Genomic DNA, 18,459 nt, shown 5'->3' with positions numbered 1-18,459 from the left:
CTCGGTCCTCCAGTTCCGCCCCCGCTCTTCCTATTGGTTGGGAGCTGCCGTCAATCACCCGGGCAGTGTGAGCTGAGCATGCGCGGGCGGTGCGGGCCCAGGCCCCGAACAAGAACCTGCGGCTCCGGCCTTTCCCCGAGCGGGGCCCCCGGGCAAGGCGGGGGCAGCTGCGAGGCTTTCTCCCGGTGACAGGCCCGGGGGACGTCCGCCATCTTGGGAGGCTGAGGGGGCAGCAGGGCGCATGCGCGGCCTTTCCCTGGGCCAGGAACCAGGAGGAGAGAATGTTGTGAATTTCTATCCTGGACTCACAGTCAGAGCTTTTGTAAACTGCTGTTCCAGGCTGTGAGAGAAGGGGAGCAGCATTTACAGGCCGCAAACTCACACCCAACATCACATCCAGGTCTGACACACTCACTTCATTCATCAGGAACCCAATATCATCGGCCTTTCAATGTGGAAGGAGAAATGTTTGTCTGTTCTGTCTGTGGGAAAAGATTTCAAACATCAGTGTGACTGGAGAGCACCGAGACACACACACACCCGAGTGAGAGTGTTCCAGTGCACTGACTGTGGAAAGAGCTTTAACCAGTTACACAGCCTGAAAAAACATCGCACCATTCACAGCGGGGAGAAACCGTACACGTGTTCTGTGTGTGGACGAGGCTTCAACTGATCGTCCAACCTGGAGAGACACAAGAACACCTGCACCATGGAGAAACCATGGAAATGTGGGGACTGTGCAAATGCATTTAATTATTCATCTGAGCTGATAAATCATCAACGCAGTCACACCGGGGAGAGGCCATTCATCTGCTCCGTGTGTGGGAAGGGATTCACTCACTCGTCCATTCTCCAGACACATCAGCGAGTTCACACTGACGAGAGACCATTCAGCTGCACTCACTGTGAGAAGAGGTTCAAGCAGTCATCCAACCTCTTTCTACACCAGCGAGTTCACACTGGGGAGAGGCCATTCACCTGCACTGTGTGTGGGAAGGGATTCACTCGGTCATCCCACCTGCTGACACACCACCAAGTTCACACCGGGGAGAGGCCATTCACCTGCTCCGTGTGTCAGAAGGGATTCACTAATTCATCCAACCTTCTGACACACCATCGAGTTCACACTGGGGAGAGGCCATTCACCTGCTCCGTGTGTGGAAAGGGATTCACTCGTACATCCGACCTTCTCAAACACCAGCGAATTCACACTGGGGAGAGGCCGTTCACCTGCTCTGTGTGTGAAAAGGGATTTAATCGATCATCGAACCTGCTGGCCCACCATCGAATTCACACTGGGGAGAGGCCGTTCACCTGCTCCGTGTGTGAAAAGGGATTTAATCGATTATATAACCTGTTGACACACCAGCGAGTTCACCTGTGTCTGCAGGGGTTGGATTCTGCTCTTAGTCACATCCAAGACTGAACCATCTTCATTATGACAGTTGGGTTTTGTTTTTGCTGATATTAATAACCTTATAACTGGGTTGGAGTTTAATATTCTGGATAAATAGCTGTTTGAATTGTCGGGCTGCTGTGTTCCTTTAAGAACCACTGTCTGGTCTTTCCCCGTAATTTCTGATGAGAGTCCCTGAATTATTTTACAATAAAATTATGACCTTTTACTTCAATCCTAAATTGATCTTTGGTACAAAATCTATAATTCCGTGTCTAAAAGGTTCCATTGATTAACATCTCCAATGAGAAAGTGCTGATTAATCCTTTGCAGACAATTCTTACTGACATGCACATTACACACAGTGGCACCTCCATCATCCACCAGAAAGAAGGGAAATGGGAATCAGAGATCCTTAAGTGTTGCCCCTCCTGTCTGGTACAGCAATCCTGTTGGCACGGGAATGAAGACATGTCCAGTCGAAGTAATGGGATGAGTTAAAGATATTTACTCAGATGGGCAGGTGGTGGGAAGTGGTGTTCCACAGGGATCGCTGCTAGGATCACCGTTCACCATTTACATAATTGATTTGGACTTGAGAATCAGAGGTACAATTTCAAAATTTGCAGATAGCACAAAATTAGGTGGTGTAGTTAATAATGAGGAAGACTGTGATAGCATCCTTGTAGAATTATTTAGTGTTAAATAAATAGCAGCATCTTTTGATTTGCTTTGACTGATCACATCACCATAGAGTTATGTGCAAAACAAAAATCATTTAACAGCTCCCAAATTCAGAATTGTCAGATTCAAACTCAATTTTTTTCAAGTACAATCTAACATTTCAAAAATTATAATGGATGTCGGCGAGATATTAGGACTGTTGTCTAACACAATCCAAACACAGTGACACACAGAGAGATGGGCAAGTGTAGCTTCACAGTAAAACCTTTCAAGTCTCACTAAAAACTGGCAGATTGTTGACTAATGGAGTTGTGATCTTTGTAAATTAAGGAAGGAAATGCATGGAAATGTGTCAAAGAGTTCATTTACAGAGTGGGGCATCATCTCCCGTTGATTTCTGTTTCTGACACTATGCAACAGAAAAAGATAATTATAACACAAGTCCTCTGCGATAGGGGGATGTTTCCTCTCTTTAAAGAGCCATGAAAGAATTCATCTGTACCTTGCACTCCCTGCATGGTCTGTGTGGATCGACAGCCGGATCCTCTGCTGGGATCCACTGTGGTGTCTCACAGGGGCCATCACAACCATCAAAGATTTACTGATAGATTAACTCCTGTGTCCTCAGCCCACAGGTTTAACTTTATGGACAGTAAGTTCTGGAATGTAATCCTTTTTAGTCAGTGGCATTTCTCTATTTGGAGTTCCAGCTCTTACTCCTTCCCCTAGTTTACCAGGAATTCACTGATCAGGTGTCCCTTCATTTCTTTGTGAAGGTTGTTATTTTCTCCATCCTGGGATCCCGGGTCTGCAGTAGTGGTCGCGATATGTGGTTATAATGGAATGGACACCAGATTGGAAAGTCTGTCAATCTATGTCTGCCCTTCTGTCTGTTCCCTCTGTCCCGCAGAGCTGTATCAGTGGGGTGTATTTGCACTTCCGGGAGCATAGCCATTGGTCACTCTTAACCTCCTGCCGATAACACAATTATTCTCAGACCATTCATCAAGTTCCCTCCAAACTCTCCGGGATTCTGGCATTACAATGTGGTACAATACACACAACAATGCCTTGTTATTATCTCCTGTGTGTTCTTAATGTGAAACATTACTGTTATGTATTTAACCCCTTGTAACCTGTATTACACTACCACCCGAGGATTTACCTGTTGGAGTCCCAAGGGATGCTGGGATCCCTTGGGAGCACGGTATATAAGCAGGCCACTCACGAAGTACCTGCAGTCTGGAGTCTTATTGAAGGAGCCAAGGTCACACTTGCTCATTGTACACAGTACTCAGTTTCATCCTTTATTATGAACATATCAATTGGCAACGAGGTAATGAACAACAGCGTGAAAATGCAAGGAACAACTGGTATCCTGGAGAAGTACTCAGAATGGGACGATTGGGAGGTCTTCGTGGAGAGACTCGACCAATACTTTGTGGCCAACGAGGTGGAAGGAGACGAGAACGCTGCCAAACGAAGGGCGATCCTCCTAACTGGCTGTGGGACAACAACCTATGGCCTCATGAAGAATCTCCTAGCACCGGCAAAACCAACAGCTAAATCCTATGAAAAATTGTGTATGGTGGTTTGGGAGCACCTAAATCCTAAGGAAAGCGTTTTGATGGCGATATATCAGTTCTACATGTGTTAATGAGCAGAGGGCCAGGAAGTGGCGAGCTATGTCACCAAACTAAGGCGCCTCATAGAAACATAGAAAATAAGTGCAGGAGTAGGCCATTTGGCCCTTCGAGCCTCCACCACCATTCAATAAGATCATGGCTGATTATTCCCTCAGTACCCCTTTCCTGCTTTCTCTCCATACTCGTTGATCCCCATAGCTGTAAGGGCCATATCGAACTCCCTCTTGAATATATCCAATGAACTGGCGAATTCTACAGGTTAACAACTCTCTGAGTGAAGAAGTTTCTCCTCATCTCAGTCCTAAATGGCCTACCCCTTATCCTAAAACTGTGTCGCCTGGTTCTGGACTTCCAACATCGGGAACAATCTACCCGCATCTAACCTGTCCCGTCCTATCAGAATTTTGTATGTTTCTATGAGATCCCCTCTCATCCTTCTAAACTCCAATGTATAAAGGCCCAGTTGATCCAGTCTCCCCTCATATGTCAGTCCGGCCATCCCAAGAATCAGTCTGGTGGACCTTCGCTGCACTCCCTCAATAGCAAGAACATCCTTCCTCAGATTAGGAGACCAAAATTGAACACAATATTCCAGGTGATGCCTCACCAAGGCCCGAAACAACTGCAGTAAGACCTCCCTGCTCCTATACTCAAATCCCTAGTCATGAAGGCCAACATACCATTTGCCTTCTTTACTGCCTGCTGCACCTGTATGCCAACTTTCAATGACTAATGAACCATGACACCCAGGTCTCATTGCACCTCCCCTTTTCCTAATCTGCCACCACTCAGATAATATTCTGTCTTTGCGTTTTTGCCCCCAAAGTGGATAACCTCACATTTATCCACATTATACTGCATCTGCCATGCATTTGCCCACTCACCTAACCTGTCTAAGTCACCCTGCAGCCTCTTAGCATCCCCCTCACAGCTCACACCGCCACCCCGTTTAGTGTCATCTGCAAACTTGGAGATATTACACTCAATTCCTTTATCCAAATCATTGATGTATATTCACTAAACGGACTGCAGTTGTTCAAGGAGGTGGCTCACAACCATCTTCTCACCGGTGTTACGTATGTAACTATGTAATACTTGCCACCAGAGGGCGCGACTGTTGGAGTCCTAATCGTCACCTGCACACATGAGCAGGGCCAGTATAAAAGGTTGGCTGCCATGTTGTTTAGGCACTCTGGAGTTGTAATAAAGATGACTAAGGTCACACGAAGTTTAGCTCACAGTACTCACCCTCGTGGAGTTCTTCTACACAATAATTGGCGACAAGTAACAGAATACGAACCTTCACGCAACCATGGCTGCCGTTGGAATATTAGAGAGATTCGTAGAGGGTGATGATTGGGAAGCCCTCGTCGAGCATCTCGACCAATACTTCATGGCCAACGAGCTGGAAGGAGACACTAATGCGGTCAAATGCAGGGCGGTTCTCCTCACCAGCTGTGGGCCTAAAATATACAGCCTCATCAAGAATCTGCTTGCACCGACAAAACCAACAGAGAAGGAATATACAGAGTTGTACACTCTAGTTCGGGACCACCTCAAGTCGAAGGAGAGTATCCTCATGACCAAGTATCGTTTTACACGCACCATCGCTCCGGGGGCCAAGACGTGGTGGATTATGTCGCCGACCTGAGATGCCTCGCGGGACCGTGCGATTTTGGAGCTGCGTTGGGGGAAATGCTGCGGGACATTTTCATGCTGGGCACCAGCCACGAGGTCATTCTTCGAAAGCTGCTGGCTGCCGAAACCCTAGACCTGAGCAGGGCCTTCGCGATCGCCCAGGCATGCATGGCCATGGACGATAACACCAAACAGATATCTTCTCAACATCGAAGCTCACCGACAAGTGCATAAAATGATGTTGCCAGCAGGCTGAACTGCATATGGCAGGGCCTATACGTCTGCGGCTGCAACACCTGTGATGACTCAGAGTCTGCCATCGGGAGTGAATGTGAATCCATTAGCACCGTGTTGGCGCTGCGGGGGTAATCATCGGGCCCATCAATGTCGGTTCAAGCACTACGTGTGCAAAGGCTGCGCAACAATGGGGCACCTCCAGCAAATGTACAAACGTGCTGCGACACACCACGTGGCAGATGATGATTGATCCAGCACCGATCACGCAGCACAGGCAACTCAACCCAAGGAATAAGTGTATGGAGTACATACCTTCACCACCAAGAGCCCTCCTATAATGCTGGAAGTCAAATTAAATGGCGTTCCTGTATCTATGGAGTTGGACACGGGTGCAAGTCAATCAATAATGAGCCAGTAGACTTTCGAGAAACTATGGAACAATAAGGCACAAAGGCCCAAACTGAGCCTGATTAATGCAAAGCTGCGTACCTACACCAAAGAGCTCATACCAGTCATTGGAAGTGCGGCAGTGAAGGTATCGTATGATGGAGCTGTGCATGACGTATCACTGTGGATTATTCCAAGCAATGGCCCAACGCTCTATGGCAGAAGCTGGCTAGAAAAGATTAGATGGAATTGGAACGACATCAAAGCACTATCTTGAGTGGATGACGCCTCATGTGCTCAAGTGCTGAGCAAGTTTCCCTCGCTATTCGAACCAGGCATCGGCAACTTCACAGGCTCCAAGGTACAGATCCATCCAGGCCCCGGTGCACAGCCCGTCCATCACAAGGCTCGGGCAGTTCCGTCCATGATGAGGGAAAAAGTTGAGATCGAACTCGATGGAATCATATTGCCAGTCGAGTTCAATGAGTGAGCCAGTCCAATTGATCCTGTGTTGAAAAGCGATGGCACGGTCAGAATCTGCGGAGACTACAAGGTAACGATTAACTGAATCTCACTCCAGGACCAGTAGCCGCTGCCCTAGGCGGATGACCTGTTTGCAACTTAAGCGGGGGAGGGGGGGAATTCGTTCACCAAGTTGGACCTAACCTCCGCCGACATGACACAGGAGCTGGCTAAATCTTCGAAAAGACTGATGTGCATCAACACACCCAAAGGGCTGTGTATATACCACAGATGCCCTTTCAGGATTCGCTCGGCTGCAGCCATTTTCCAGAGAAACATGGAGAGTTTGCTGAAATCTGTTTCGCACACCGTTGTGTTTCAAGATGAAATCCTGATCACCGGTCGTGACACCATCGAACACCTACACAACCTGGAAGATGTTCAAAGTCGCCTAGACAGAGTGGGACTCAGGCTGAAACGCTCCAAGTTTGTTTTCCTAGCACCAGAAGTCGAATTTTTGGGGAGAAAGATTGCAGCAGACGGCATCAGACCCACAGACTCAAAGACAGAGGTCATCAAGAATGCACCCAGACCACAGAATGTGATGGAGCTGCGTTCGTTCCTGGGACTCCTCAACTATTTCAGTAACTTTCTACCTGGCTTGAGCACGTTGTTAGAACCTTTGCACATGTTGCTATGTAAGGGTGATGACTGGGTTTGGGGCAAAAATCAAGACACAGCTTTTGAGAAGGCCAGGAACCTGCTATGTTCAAATAAGTTACTTGAACACTATGACCCATGTCAACGTTTAGTGCTAGCATGTGACGCCTCATCGTACAGGGTCGGCTGTGTGTTACAGGAAGCCAATGTATCAGGCAACCTCCAACCGGTTGCATACACGTCTAGAACTCTGTCTAAGGCTGAGAGAGCCTATAGTATGGTCGAGAAAGAGGTGTTAGCATGTGTATATGGGGTTAAGAAAATGCACCAATACCTACTTGGACTTCGGTTTGAGCTTGAAACTGACCACAAGCTGCTCATTTCGTTGTTTTCAGAGAGCAAAGGTATAAACACCAATGCTTCGTCCCGCATCCAAAGATGGGCACTAACATTATTTGCTTATGACTATGTTATCCGCCACAGACCAGGCACTGAAAACTGTGCCGATGCTCTCAGCTGGCTACCATTACCCACCACTGGGGTTGAAATGGCGCAGCCCACAGACTTACTACTGGTCATGGATGCTTTTGAGAGCGAGGGGTCACCTGTCACGGCTCACCAGGTCAGGACCTGGACCAGCCAGGATCCTGTGCTATCGTTAGTAAAGAGTTGCATCCTAAATGGGAACTGGTCGGCCGTTCCCAGGGAAATGCAAGATGAAATTAAGCCAGTCGGATTGTATCGTATGGGGTAATCGTGTGATTTTGCCAAAAAAAGGCAGAGAAACGTTTATACACAACTTACACAGTACCCACCCAGACATTGTCATGATGAAGGCAATTGCCAGGTTGCATGTTTGGTAGCCCGGCATTGACTTGGACTTGGAGTTGGAGTTATGCATGCATCAGTGCAACACTTGTTCGCAACTGAGCAATGCACCAAGGGAGGCTCCACTAAGTCTGTGATCATGGCCCTCCAAACCGTGGTCCAGAACCCACGTAGATTTTGCCGGCCCCTTTCAAGGAAAGATGTTTTTAGTAGTAGTATACGCTTACTCCAAATGGATTGAATGCGTAATCATGTCACCCAGCACGTCCACAGCCACCATTGAAAGCCTCTGGGCCATGATCGCCACCCATGGCTTGTCCGACATCCTTGTCAGCGACAATGGACCATGTTTCACCAGCTTGGAATTCAACGAGTTTATGACCCGCAATGGCATCAACCATGTCAGGTCTGCTCCATTTAAGCCCGCGTCTAATGGTCAAGCGGAGCGGGCAGTCCAAACAATCAAGCATAGCATGAAACGCGTGACATACAGCTCCCTGCAGACCCGCTTGTCTCGCATTCTGCTCAGTTACCAGACGCAACATCAGTCGCTTAACCCCGGCAGAATTGTTAATGAAGAGAGCCCTCAAAACCAGGCTCTCTCTCATTCTCCCGGATCTTAATGATCAGGTGGAAACCCAGTGACACCGGCAGAACATGTACCACGATCGCGCGGCTGTTTCACGTGACATTGATGTTAACGACCTTGTGTTTGTCCTGAATTACGGTCATGGTCCCAAGTGGGTTGCTTACACTGTTTTGGCCAAGGAAGGGAATAGGGTGTTTATAATCAAACTGTTAAATGGCCAAATGTGCAGAAAGCATTTAGATCAGACCAAATTACGATTTACTGACAACCATGAACGACATGAAGAGGACATCACCAGCGAAGTTCCACTAACACACACCCAACCAGCAATCGACCAATCACAAGGATGAACCCACCGTTCCGGTCAGACCAGCTACAGTGCAGTGCGTTAATGGTCCGACCAACTCACACACGCCAGGGTTTGAACTTAGATGATTAACCAGGGAGCGAAGAGCTCAGGATCGCCTCAACTCGTATATATAACTTGACCGAAGACTATTGGGGGGGAGGGAAGTGATGTCATGTATGTAAATGTAATACTTGCCATCGGAGGGTGCGACTGTTGGAGTTCTAATGGTCACCTGCACATACGTGCAGGGCCAGTATAAAGGCTTGGCTGCCATACTGTTTAAGCACTCTGAAGTTGTAATAAAGACTAAGGCCACGCTAAGTTTAGCTCACAGTACTCAGCCTCATGGAGTTCTTCTATACACAACAACAGGCAATGAGGGATGGCCAATAAATGCTGGCCTTGCAGCAATGTCCTCATTCCATAAATGAATAAGATTGGGGAATTAATAATGGAGAACAGGGAAATGATGTTGAACAAATATTTTGTATCGGTCTTCATGGTAGAAGACTCGAAGAACATCCCAATAGTGGATAATCAAGGGGCTATATGTACTAATGAAGTTGGGGAGGGGTTAAACAAATATGGCAGGTGGATGGGAACCTCTGCAGAGAGAGAGAGGAAAGTAGAATGGGGGCAGAAGCAAAAGATAGAAAGAAGAAAAGTAAAAGTGGAGGGCAAAGAATGGAGCTGCGGAATACCAAAGGGCAGAAAACACTAGCGGGAGTTGTGTACAGACCACCAAACAGTAGTAGTGAGGTTGGGGACAGCATCCAACAAGAAATTAGGGATGCGTGCAATAAAGGTACAGCAGTTATCATGGACACATTAATCTACATATAGATTGGGCTCACCAAACTGGTCGCAATACGATGGAGGAGGATTTCCTGGAGTGTATTAGGGATGGTTTTCTGGATCAATATGTCAAGGAACTAACTAGAGGGCTAGCCATCCTAGACTGGGTGTTGTGTAATGAGAGAGGACTAATTAGCAATCTTGCTGTGCGAGGCTTCTTGGGGAAGAGTGATCATAATATGGTAGAATTTTTTATTAAGATGGAGAGTGACAGTTAATTCAGAGACTAGGATCTCGAACTTAAGGAAAGATAATTTCGATGGTATGAGACGTGAATTGGCTAGAATAGACTGGCAAATGATACTTAAAGTGTTGACGGTGGATAGGCAATGGCAAACATTTAAATATCACATGATGAACTTCAAAAATTGTACATCCTGTCTGGAGTAAAAATAAAACGGGGAAGGTGGCTCAACCTCGGCTAACAGGGGAAATTAAGGATAGTGTTAAATCCAAGGAAGAGGTATATAAATTGGCAATTAAAAGCAGCAAACCTGAGGACTGCGAGAAATTTAGAATTCAGCAGAGGAGGACAAAGGGTTTAATTAGGAGGGGGATAATAAAATATGAGAGGAAGCTTGCCGGGAACATAAAAACTGACTGCAAAAGTTTCTATAGATATGTGAAGAGAAAAAGATTAGCAAAGACAAACATAGGTCCCTTGCAGTCAGATTCAGGTGAATTTATAATGAGGTACAAAGAAATGGCAGACCAGTTGAACAAATACTTTGGTTCTGTCTTCACTAAGGTAGACACAAATAATCTTCTGGAAGTACTAAGGGACTGAGGGTCTAGCGAGAAGGAGGAACTGAAGGAAATTCTTATTAGTCAGGAAATTGTGTTAGGGAAATTGAAGGCCGATAACTCCCCAGGGTCTGATAGTCTGCATCCCAGAGTACTTAGGGAAGTGGCCCTAGAAATAGTGGTTGCATTGGTGATCATTCTCCAACAGTCTATCGACACTGGATCAGTTCCTATGGACTGGAGGGTAGCTAATGTAACACCACTTTTTAAAAAAAGAGGGAGAAAACGGGGAATTAAAGACTGGTTCGCCTGACATCACGAGTGGGGAAAATGTTGGAATCAATTGTTAAAGATGAAATAACAGCGCATTTGGAAAGCAGTGACAGGATCGGTCCAAGTCAGCATGGATTTATGAAAGGGAAATCATGCTTGACAAATCTTCTAGAATTTTTTTGAGGATGTAATAGTAGAGTGGACAAGGGAGAACCAATGGGTGTGGTGTATTTGGACTTTCAAAAGGCTTTTGACAAAGTTCCACACAAGAGGTTGGCGTGCAAAATTAAAGCACATGGTATTGGGGGTAATGTACTGACGTGGATAGAGAACTGGTTGGCAGACAGGAAGCAGAGAGAGTCGGCATAAACGGGTCCTTTTCAGAATAGCAGGCAGTGACTAGTGGGGTGCCGCAGGGCTCAGTGCTGGGATCCCAGTTATTTACAATATACATTAATGATTTGAATGAAGGAATTGAGTGTAATATGTCCAAGTTTGCAGATGACACTAAGCTGGGTGGCAGAGTGAGCTGTGAGGAGGATGTTAAAAGGCTGCAGGGTGACTTGGACAGGTTAGGTGAGTGGGCAAATGCATGGCGGATGCAGTATAATGTGGATAAATGTGAGGTTACCCACTTTGGTGGCAAAAACAGGAAGGCAGAATATTATCTGAATGGTGACAGATTAGGAAAAGAGGAGGTGCAATGAGACCTGGGTGTCATGGTTCATCAGTTATTGAAAGTAGGCATGCAGGTTCAGCAGGCGGTGAAGAAGGCAAATGGTATGTTGGCCTTCATAGCGAGAGGATTTATCAGCCTTCAATCCCATCAATTTTCCGAACACAATTTCCTGACTAATAAAGATTTCCTTCAGTTCCTCCTTCTCGCTAGACCCTCGGTCCCCTAGTATTTCCGGAAGGTTATTTGTGTCTTTGTTAATGAAGACAGAACCAAAGTATTTGTTCAATTGGTCTGCCATTTCTTTGTTCCCCATTGTAAATTTATCTGATTCTGACTGCAAGGGACTAATCTTTTTCTCTTCAAATATCTATGGAAGCTTTTGCAGTCAGTTTTTATGTTCCCTGCAAGCTTACTCCTATACTCTAATTTCCCCCTCCTAATTAAACCCTTTGTCTGCCTATAATGAATTCTAAATTTCTCCCAGTCCTCAGGATTGCTACTTTTTCTGGCCAATTTATATGCCTATCCCTTGGATTTAACACTATCCCTAATTTCCCTTGTTAGCCACGGTTGAACCACCTTCCCCGTTTTATTTTTACGCCAGACAGAGATGTACAATTATTGAAGTTCATCCATGTGATCTTTAAATGTCTGCCACTGCCATCCGCCATTAACCCTTTAAGTATCATTCGCCAGTCTATCCTAGCCAATTCACGTCTCATACCATCGAAGTTACCTTTCCTTAACTTCAGGATCCTAGTCTCTGAATTAACTGTGTCACTCTCCATCTTAATGAAGAATTCTACCATATTATGGTGACTCTTCCCCAAGGGACCTTGCACAACAAGATTGCTAATTAATCCTCTCTCATTACACAACACCCAGTCCAGGATGGCCAGCTCTCCAGTTGTTTCTTTGACATATTCGTCTAGAAAACCATCCCTTATACACTCCAGGAAATCCTCCTCCACCGTATTGCTATCAGTTTGGTTAGCCCAATCTATATGTAGATTAAAGCCACCCATGATAACTGCTGTAGCTTTATTGCACACATCCCAAATTACCTGTTTGATGCCATCCCCAACCTCATTACTACTGTTTGGTAGACTGTTCACAACTCCCACTAGCGTTTTCTGCCCTTTGGCGTTCCACAGCTCTACCCATACAGATTCCACATCATCCAAGCTAATGTCCTTCCTTACTATTGTGTTAATCTCCTCTTTAACCAGCAACGCTACCCCACCTCCTTTTCCTTTCTGTCTATCCTTCCTGAATATTGAATACCCCTGGATGTTGAGTTCCCAGCCTTGGTCACCCTGGAGCCTCGTCTCCGTAATTCCAATTACATCATGTCCGTTAACAGCCATCTGCGCAGTTAATTCAGCCACCTTATTACGAATGCTCCTCACATTGAGACACAGAGCATTCAGGCTTGTTTTTTTTAAAAACACTCTTTGTCCTTTTAGAATTATGTTGTAATGTGGCCCTTTTTGATTTTTGCCGTTGATTTTTCTACCCTCCACTTTTCCTTATCTCCTTTCTACCTTTTGGTTCTGCCCCCATTTTACTCCCCTCTGTCTTCCTGCATAGATTGCCATCCCTCTAACATATTAGTTTAAACCCTCCCCAACAGCCCGAGCAAACACTCCCCCTAGGACATTAGTCCCGGTCCTGCCCAGGTGCAGACCGTCCGGTTTGCACTGGTCCCACCTCCCCCAGAACCAGTTCTAATGTCCCAGGAATTTGAATCACTCCCTCATGCACCATTTCTCAAGCCACGTATTCATCTTAACTATCCTGTAATTCCTACTCTGACTAGCACGTGGCACCGGTAGCAATCCTGAGATTACTACCTTCGAGGTCCTACTTTTAAAATTTAACTCCTAGCTCCCTAAATTCAGCTTGTAGGACCTCATCCCGTTTTTTTACCTATATCGTTGGTACCTATATGCACCACGACAACTGGCTGTTCACCCTCCCCCTCCAGAATGCCCTGCAGCCGCTCCAAGACATCTTTGACCCTTGCACCAAGGAGGCAACAAACCATCCTGGAGTCTCGATTGTGGCCGCAGAAACACCTATCTATTCCCCTACCACTATAGCTCTCCCACTCTTTTTCTTGCCCTCCTGTGCAGCATAGCCACCCATGGTGCCATGAACTTGGCTGCTGCTGCCTTCCCCTGATGAGCCCCCCATCTCCCCCAACAGTACCCAAAACGGTATATCTGTTTTGGAGGGGGATGACCGCAGGGGATCCCTGCACTACCTACCTTCCTTCCACTGCTCTTCCAGCTGGTCACCCATTTCCTATCTGCCTGTGTAACCTTTACCTGCGGTGTGACCAACTCACTCAACATGCTATTCATGACATCCTCAGCATCGCGGATGCTCCAGAGTGAATCCATGCGCAGCTCCAGTGCCGCAATGCGGTCTGTCAGGAGCTGCAGCTGGACATACTTCCTGCACACATCGTAGTCAGGGACACTGGAAGCATCCCCGATTTCCCATACAGCAAAGGAGGAGCATGGCAAAGGTAATCATGTTTGACAAATTTTCTGGAGTTCTTTGAGGATGTAACGAGCAGGGTGGATAAGGGAGAACCAGTGGATGTGGTGTATTTAGATTTCCAGAAGGCATTCGATAAGGTGCCACATAAAAAGTTACTGCACAAGATAAAAGCTCACGGGGTTGGGGGTAATATAATTAGCATGGATAGAGGATTGGCAAACAGTGACTCGTGGTGTTCTGCAGGGATCGGTGCTGGGTCCTCAACTATTTACAATCTATATTAATGACTTGGATGAAGGGACAGAGTGTAATGTAGCCAAGTTTGCTGATGATACAAAGATGGGTGGGAAAGCAAACTGTGAGGAGGACACAAAAAATCTGCAAAGTGATATAGACATGCTAAGTGAGTGGGCAAAAATTTGGCAGCTGGAGTATAAAGTAGGAAAATGTGAGGTTATCCACTTTGGCAGAAATAATAGAAAAGCAATTATAATTTAAACTGAGAAAAATTGCAAAGTGCTGCAGTACAGAGACCTGGGAGTCCTTATGCATGAAACACAAAAAGTTAGTATGCAGGTAGAGCAAGTAATCAGGAAGGCAAATGGAATGCTGGCCTTTATTTCAAGAGGGATAGAGTATAAAAGCAGAGAAGTCATGCTACAACTATACAGGGTATTGGTGAGGCCACACCTGGAGCACTCTGTACAGTTTTGGTCTCCGTATTTAAGGAAGGATATACTTGCATTGAAGGCTATTCAGAGAAGGTTAACTAGGTCGATTCCAGAGATGAGGGGGCGGACTTATGATGATAGGTTGAGTAGGTTGGGCCTATACACATTGGAGTTCAGAAGAATGAGAGGTGATCTTATTGAAACTTATAAGATAGTGAGGGGCTTGACAAGGTGGATGCAGAGAGGATATTTACATTTATAGGGGAAACTAAAACTAGGGGACATAGTCTGAGAATAAGGGGCTGCCCATTTAAAACTGAGATGTGGAGAAATTTCTTCTCTGAGGGTTGTAAATCTGTGGAATTCTCTGAACCAGAGACCTATGGAGGCTGGGTCATTGAATATATTTAAGGCGGAGATAGACAGATGTTTGAGCAATAAGGGAGTAAAAGATTATGGGGGGCGGGCAGGGAAGTGGAGCTGAGCCCAAGATCAGATCAGCCATGATCATATTGAATGGTGGAGTAGACTCCAGGGGCCAAATGGCCTACTCCTGCTTATGTTTCTTTTGGAAGATCCCTCACCGCCCTGACATTGCCTTTTTGAGGGATTGTGGCCTGGTATGGCTGTGTTAGAGAAATAGGGGCCACGTGCCAGGGAGAGACCATAGAGAGAAAGGAGAAAAGGTAGAGAGGGACAGATGGGTAGAAAGTGGATGACTGTCAAAGAGAGCTGGCTGATCAGAAAAAGGAACAAAAAACAAAGGAAGAGACACACAGATAGAGAGGGAGAAGGGGGCAGAGATGTCGAGGAGAGGTGACAGGAGAGATGGAAAACACAGAAACAGAAATAGCCAGATCTTATTCCTTGCACATTTTGGCACTCTATAAATTACTGACTGTTTCTATTGTGGCATCAATGAGGTTCAAAGTACTCGGTTACATCACGTCGAGCTCTCCTTATATAATGGGGGTGGAGATCTGCACTTCACCACAGAATCAGTCACAGACTATTTCATAACCAGGTATAGCTTTTGTTTTCCATTTCTGGCAGATAACCAATGAGGAACCATTTTTAGCAATTGATCCAACACAATGCTGATGTCGATGGCAGAATGGATAATTCGTGATGTCCAGCTGTGTCCTCTGGTCACTGGGCGGACTGACCCTGGGTTTTTACCCATACACGTGCTGTGTCCTCTGGTCACTGGGCGGACTGACCCTGGGTTTGTACCTGTAAACCTGCTGTGTCCTCTGGTCACTGGGTGGACTGACCCTGGGTTTGTACCTGTAAACCTGCTGTGTCCTCTGGCCACTGGGCAGACTGACCCCTGGGTTGTATCTGTACACCTGCAGTTTGGCTTTACCTATCCTGTTACTTACTGTCATCATAAGATAATAAATAGGAACAGGAGTAGGCCCTTTGACCCCTTGAGCCTTCAATGAGATCATGGCTGATCTTCTACCTCAACTTCATTTTTCTGCACTATCACCATATCCCTCGATTCCCTTAATATCCAAAAATATATTGATGTCTGTCTTGAATATACATAACTTCTGAACATCCACAGCCCTCGGAGAGAATATTCCAAAGATTCACCACCTTCTGAGCAAAGAAATTTCTCCTCACCTCAGTCCTAAATTGCATACCCTTGTTCTGAGACTAAGACACCTGGTTCTAGACTCCCTAGCCTGGGGAAACATCCTTCCTGCAATTATCCTATCAAACCCTGTAAGAATTTTGCTGGTTTCAATGCAATCACCTCTCATTCTTCTAAACTGTAGAGAATGTAGGCCTAGTCTACTCAATCTCTGATAGGACAATCACTCCCATCCCAGAAACAGTCTGATGAACCTTCATTGCACCCCTTCTATGGCAAGTATATCCATCTTTAGGTAAAGAGATCAAAACTGTACACAATACTCCAGGTGTGGTCTCACCAGGGCCCTATATAACTGCAGTAAGAAGCCTTTCCTCTTATACTTTAATCATCTTGTAATAAAGGCCAACATACAATTTGCTCTCTTAATTGATTGCTTGTTAATTGATGTTAAATTTGTGATTTTTGTACCCAGGTCCCTCTCCTTTTAAAAAATACTCTGCTTTTCTATTTTTCCCACCAAACTGGATATCTTCATATTTCTCCACTATATTCCATTTGTCATGTTCTTGCCCACTAACTTAGCCTGTCGACATCCCCTTGAAGCCTCTTTGTACCCTCCTCACAAATTGCATTCCCACCTAGCTTTGTATCATTAGCAAATGTAGATATACAGGTTGTACTCTCCAGTCTGGGTCTCTTTCGTCTGGAAACATCCTTGGTCCAGCATCAGTCCCGGCGTGGGTGGTGGTTCTGTCTCTCTCTCGGCTCCGTGGCTGAGCTCTCTCCCTATCTCGCAGCTTCTCTCCCCATGCATGCACAGAACATGTCCGGGTCGCTGTCAGCAGCTGACCTCCCGAGTACCGGAAAATGCTCTGATCCGGCACCGGTCAGGTCCCAAGGATGCCGGACCAGAGACGTCCAACTGTATAACATTTGGCCCCCTCATCCAAATCACTGATATATATTGTGAATAGCTGAGGCCCAAGCACCATCCTTGGAGTACCCGACCAGTTACAGCCTGCCAACCTGAAAATGAACCGTTTATTCCTACTCTGTTTTCTGTCCATTAACCAATCCTCAATCCATGCTAGTATATTAACCCCCAATCCCTTGAGTCCTAATTTTGTTCAATAACCTCGTGTGACACCTTATCGAATGCCTTCTGAAAATCTAAATACACCACATCCACTGATTCCTCCTTAAATATTCTGCTAGTTACAACCTCAAAAAAGTCTCAACAGATTTGTCAAACATAATTTCCCTTTCATAAAGCAGTGTTGACTCTGCCCAATCTTATTATTTTTCTCTGAGTGCCTGTTACCACATCCTTATAATAGAATTGAGCATTTTCCCTACTACTGAGGTCAGGCTAACTGCTTTGTAGTTCCCTGTTTTCTTTCTCCCTCCTTTCTTAAATAGTCCAGTTACATTTGCCACCTTCTAAACCACGGGAACCATTGTAGAATCTATGGAATTTTGGAAGGTGATAACCAATGCATCCACTATTTCTATAGCTAACTTTTTCAATACCCTCGGATGTGGGCCATCAGGTCCAAATGATTTATTGGCTTTCAGTCTCATTATTTTCTCCAGTACCATTTTTCTTTACTAATACTAATTTCTTTCAGTTCTTCATTCTCACTGGACCCTGGTTCTCCAGTAGTGCTGGCAAATTTTTTGTGCTTTCTTCCATTAAGACAGACACAAAGTATGCATTTAATTTCTCTGCCATTTCCTTGTTCCCCATTATAATTTCTCCTGTCTCAGCCTGTAGGGGACCCACATTTACTTTTGCTAATATTTTCCTTTTCACATACCTTTTCATATAGAAGCTTTTGCAGTCTGTTATTTTGTCTCTCGATAGTTTACTCTCATATTCTAGTTTCCGTTTCTTTATCAATTTCTTGGTCCTCCTTTGCTGAATTCTAAAATCTTCCCAGGCTTACTGCTCTTTTTGGCAACATTATAAGCATCTTCCTTTCATTTAATACTATATTTAACTTCTCTTGTTGGCCACGGTTGGATAACTATTCCTGTGGGGTTTTTGTACCTTAAATGAATGTATGTTTGTTGTAAATTATAACTTAATTCTTTAAATGCTAGCCATTCCTTTTCTACCATCATACCTTTTGATATAGTTTCCCAATCTACTTAGCCAACTCTCCCCTCATACCTACACAGTTTCCTTTGTTTAACTAAATCACTTTCAAATTTAATGCAAAATTTTATCATGTTATGGCTACTCTTCCC

The 18,459-nt window shown here is 45.5% G+C and overlaps 1 protein-coding gene across 1 annotated transcript in view; it reads left to right on the top strand.

The window, feature by feature from the left end:
- The first annotated feature begins 71 nt into the window (after positions 1–71).
- Positions 72–18,459, top strand: part of LOC139274144 (zinc finger protein 271-like) — an 83,240-nt gene continuing 64,852 nt past the window's right edge. Inside the window, exon 1 of the mRNA XM_070891186.1 lies at positions 72–1,420. Coding sequence (XP_070747287.1) covers positions 710–1,420 — 711 coding nt within the window. The 5' untranslated portion in view covers positions 72–709. The remainder of the gene's footprint in view (positions 1,421–18,459) is intronic.

Source organism: Pristiophorus japonicus, chromosome 9, assembly GCF_044704955.1.
Source record: "Pristiophorus japonicus isolate sPriJap1 chromosome 9, sPriJap1.hap1, whole genome shotgun sequence".
In the NCBI taxonomy this organism is placed as follows: domain Eukaryota; kingdom Metazoa; phylum Chordata; class Chondrichthyes; family Pristiophoridae; genus Pristiophorus; species Pristiophorus japonicus.
Note: the sequence above shows the minus strand (reverse complement) of the source record. Positions and strands in the feature narration are given on the sequence as shown.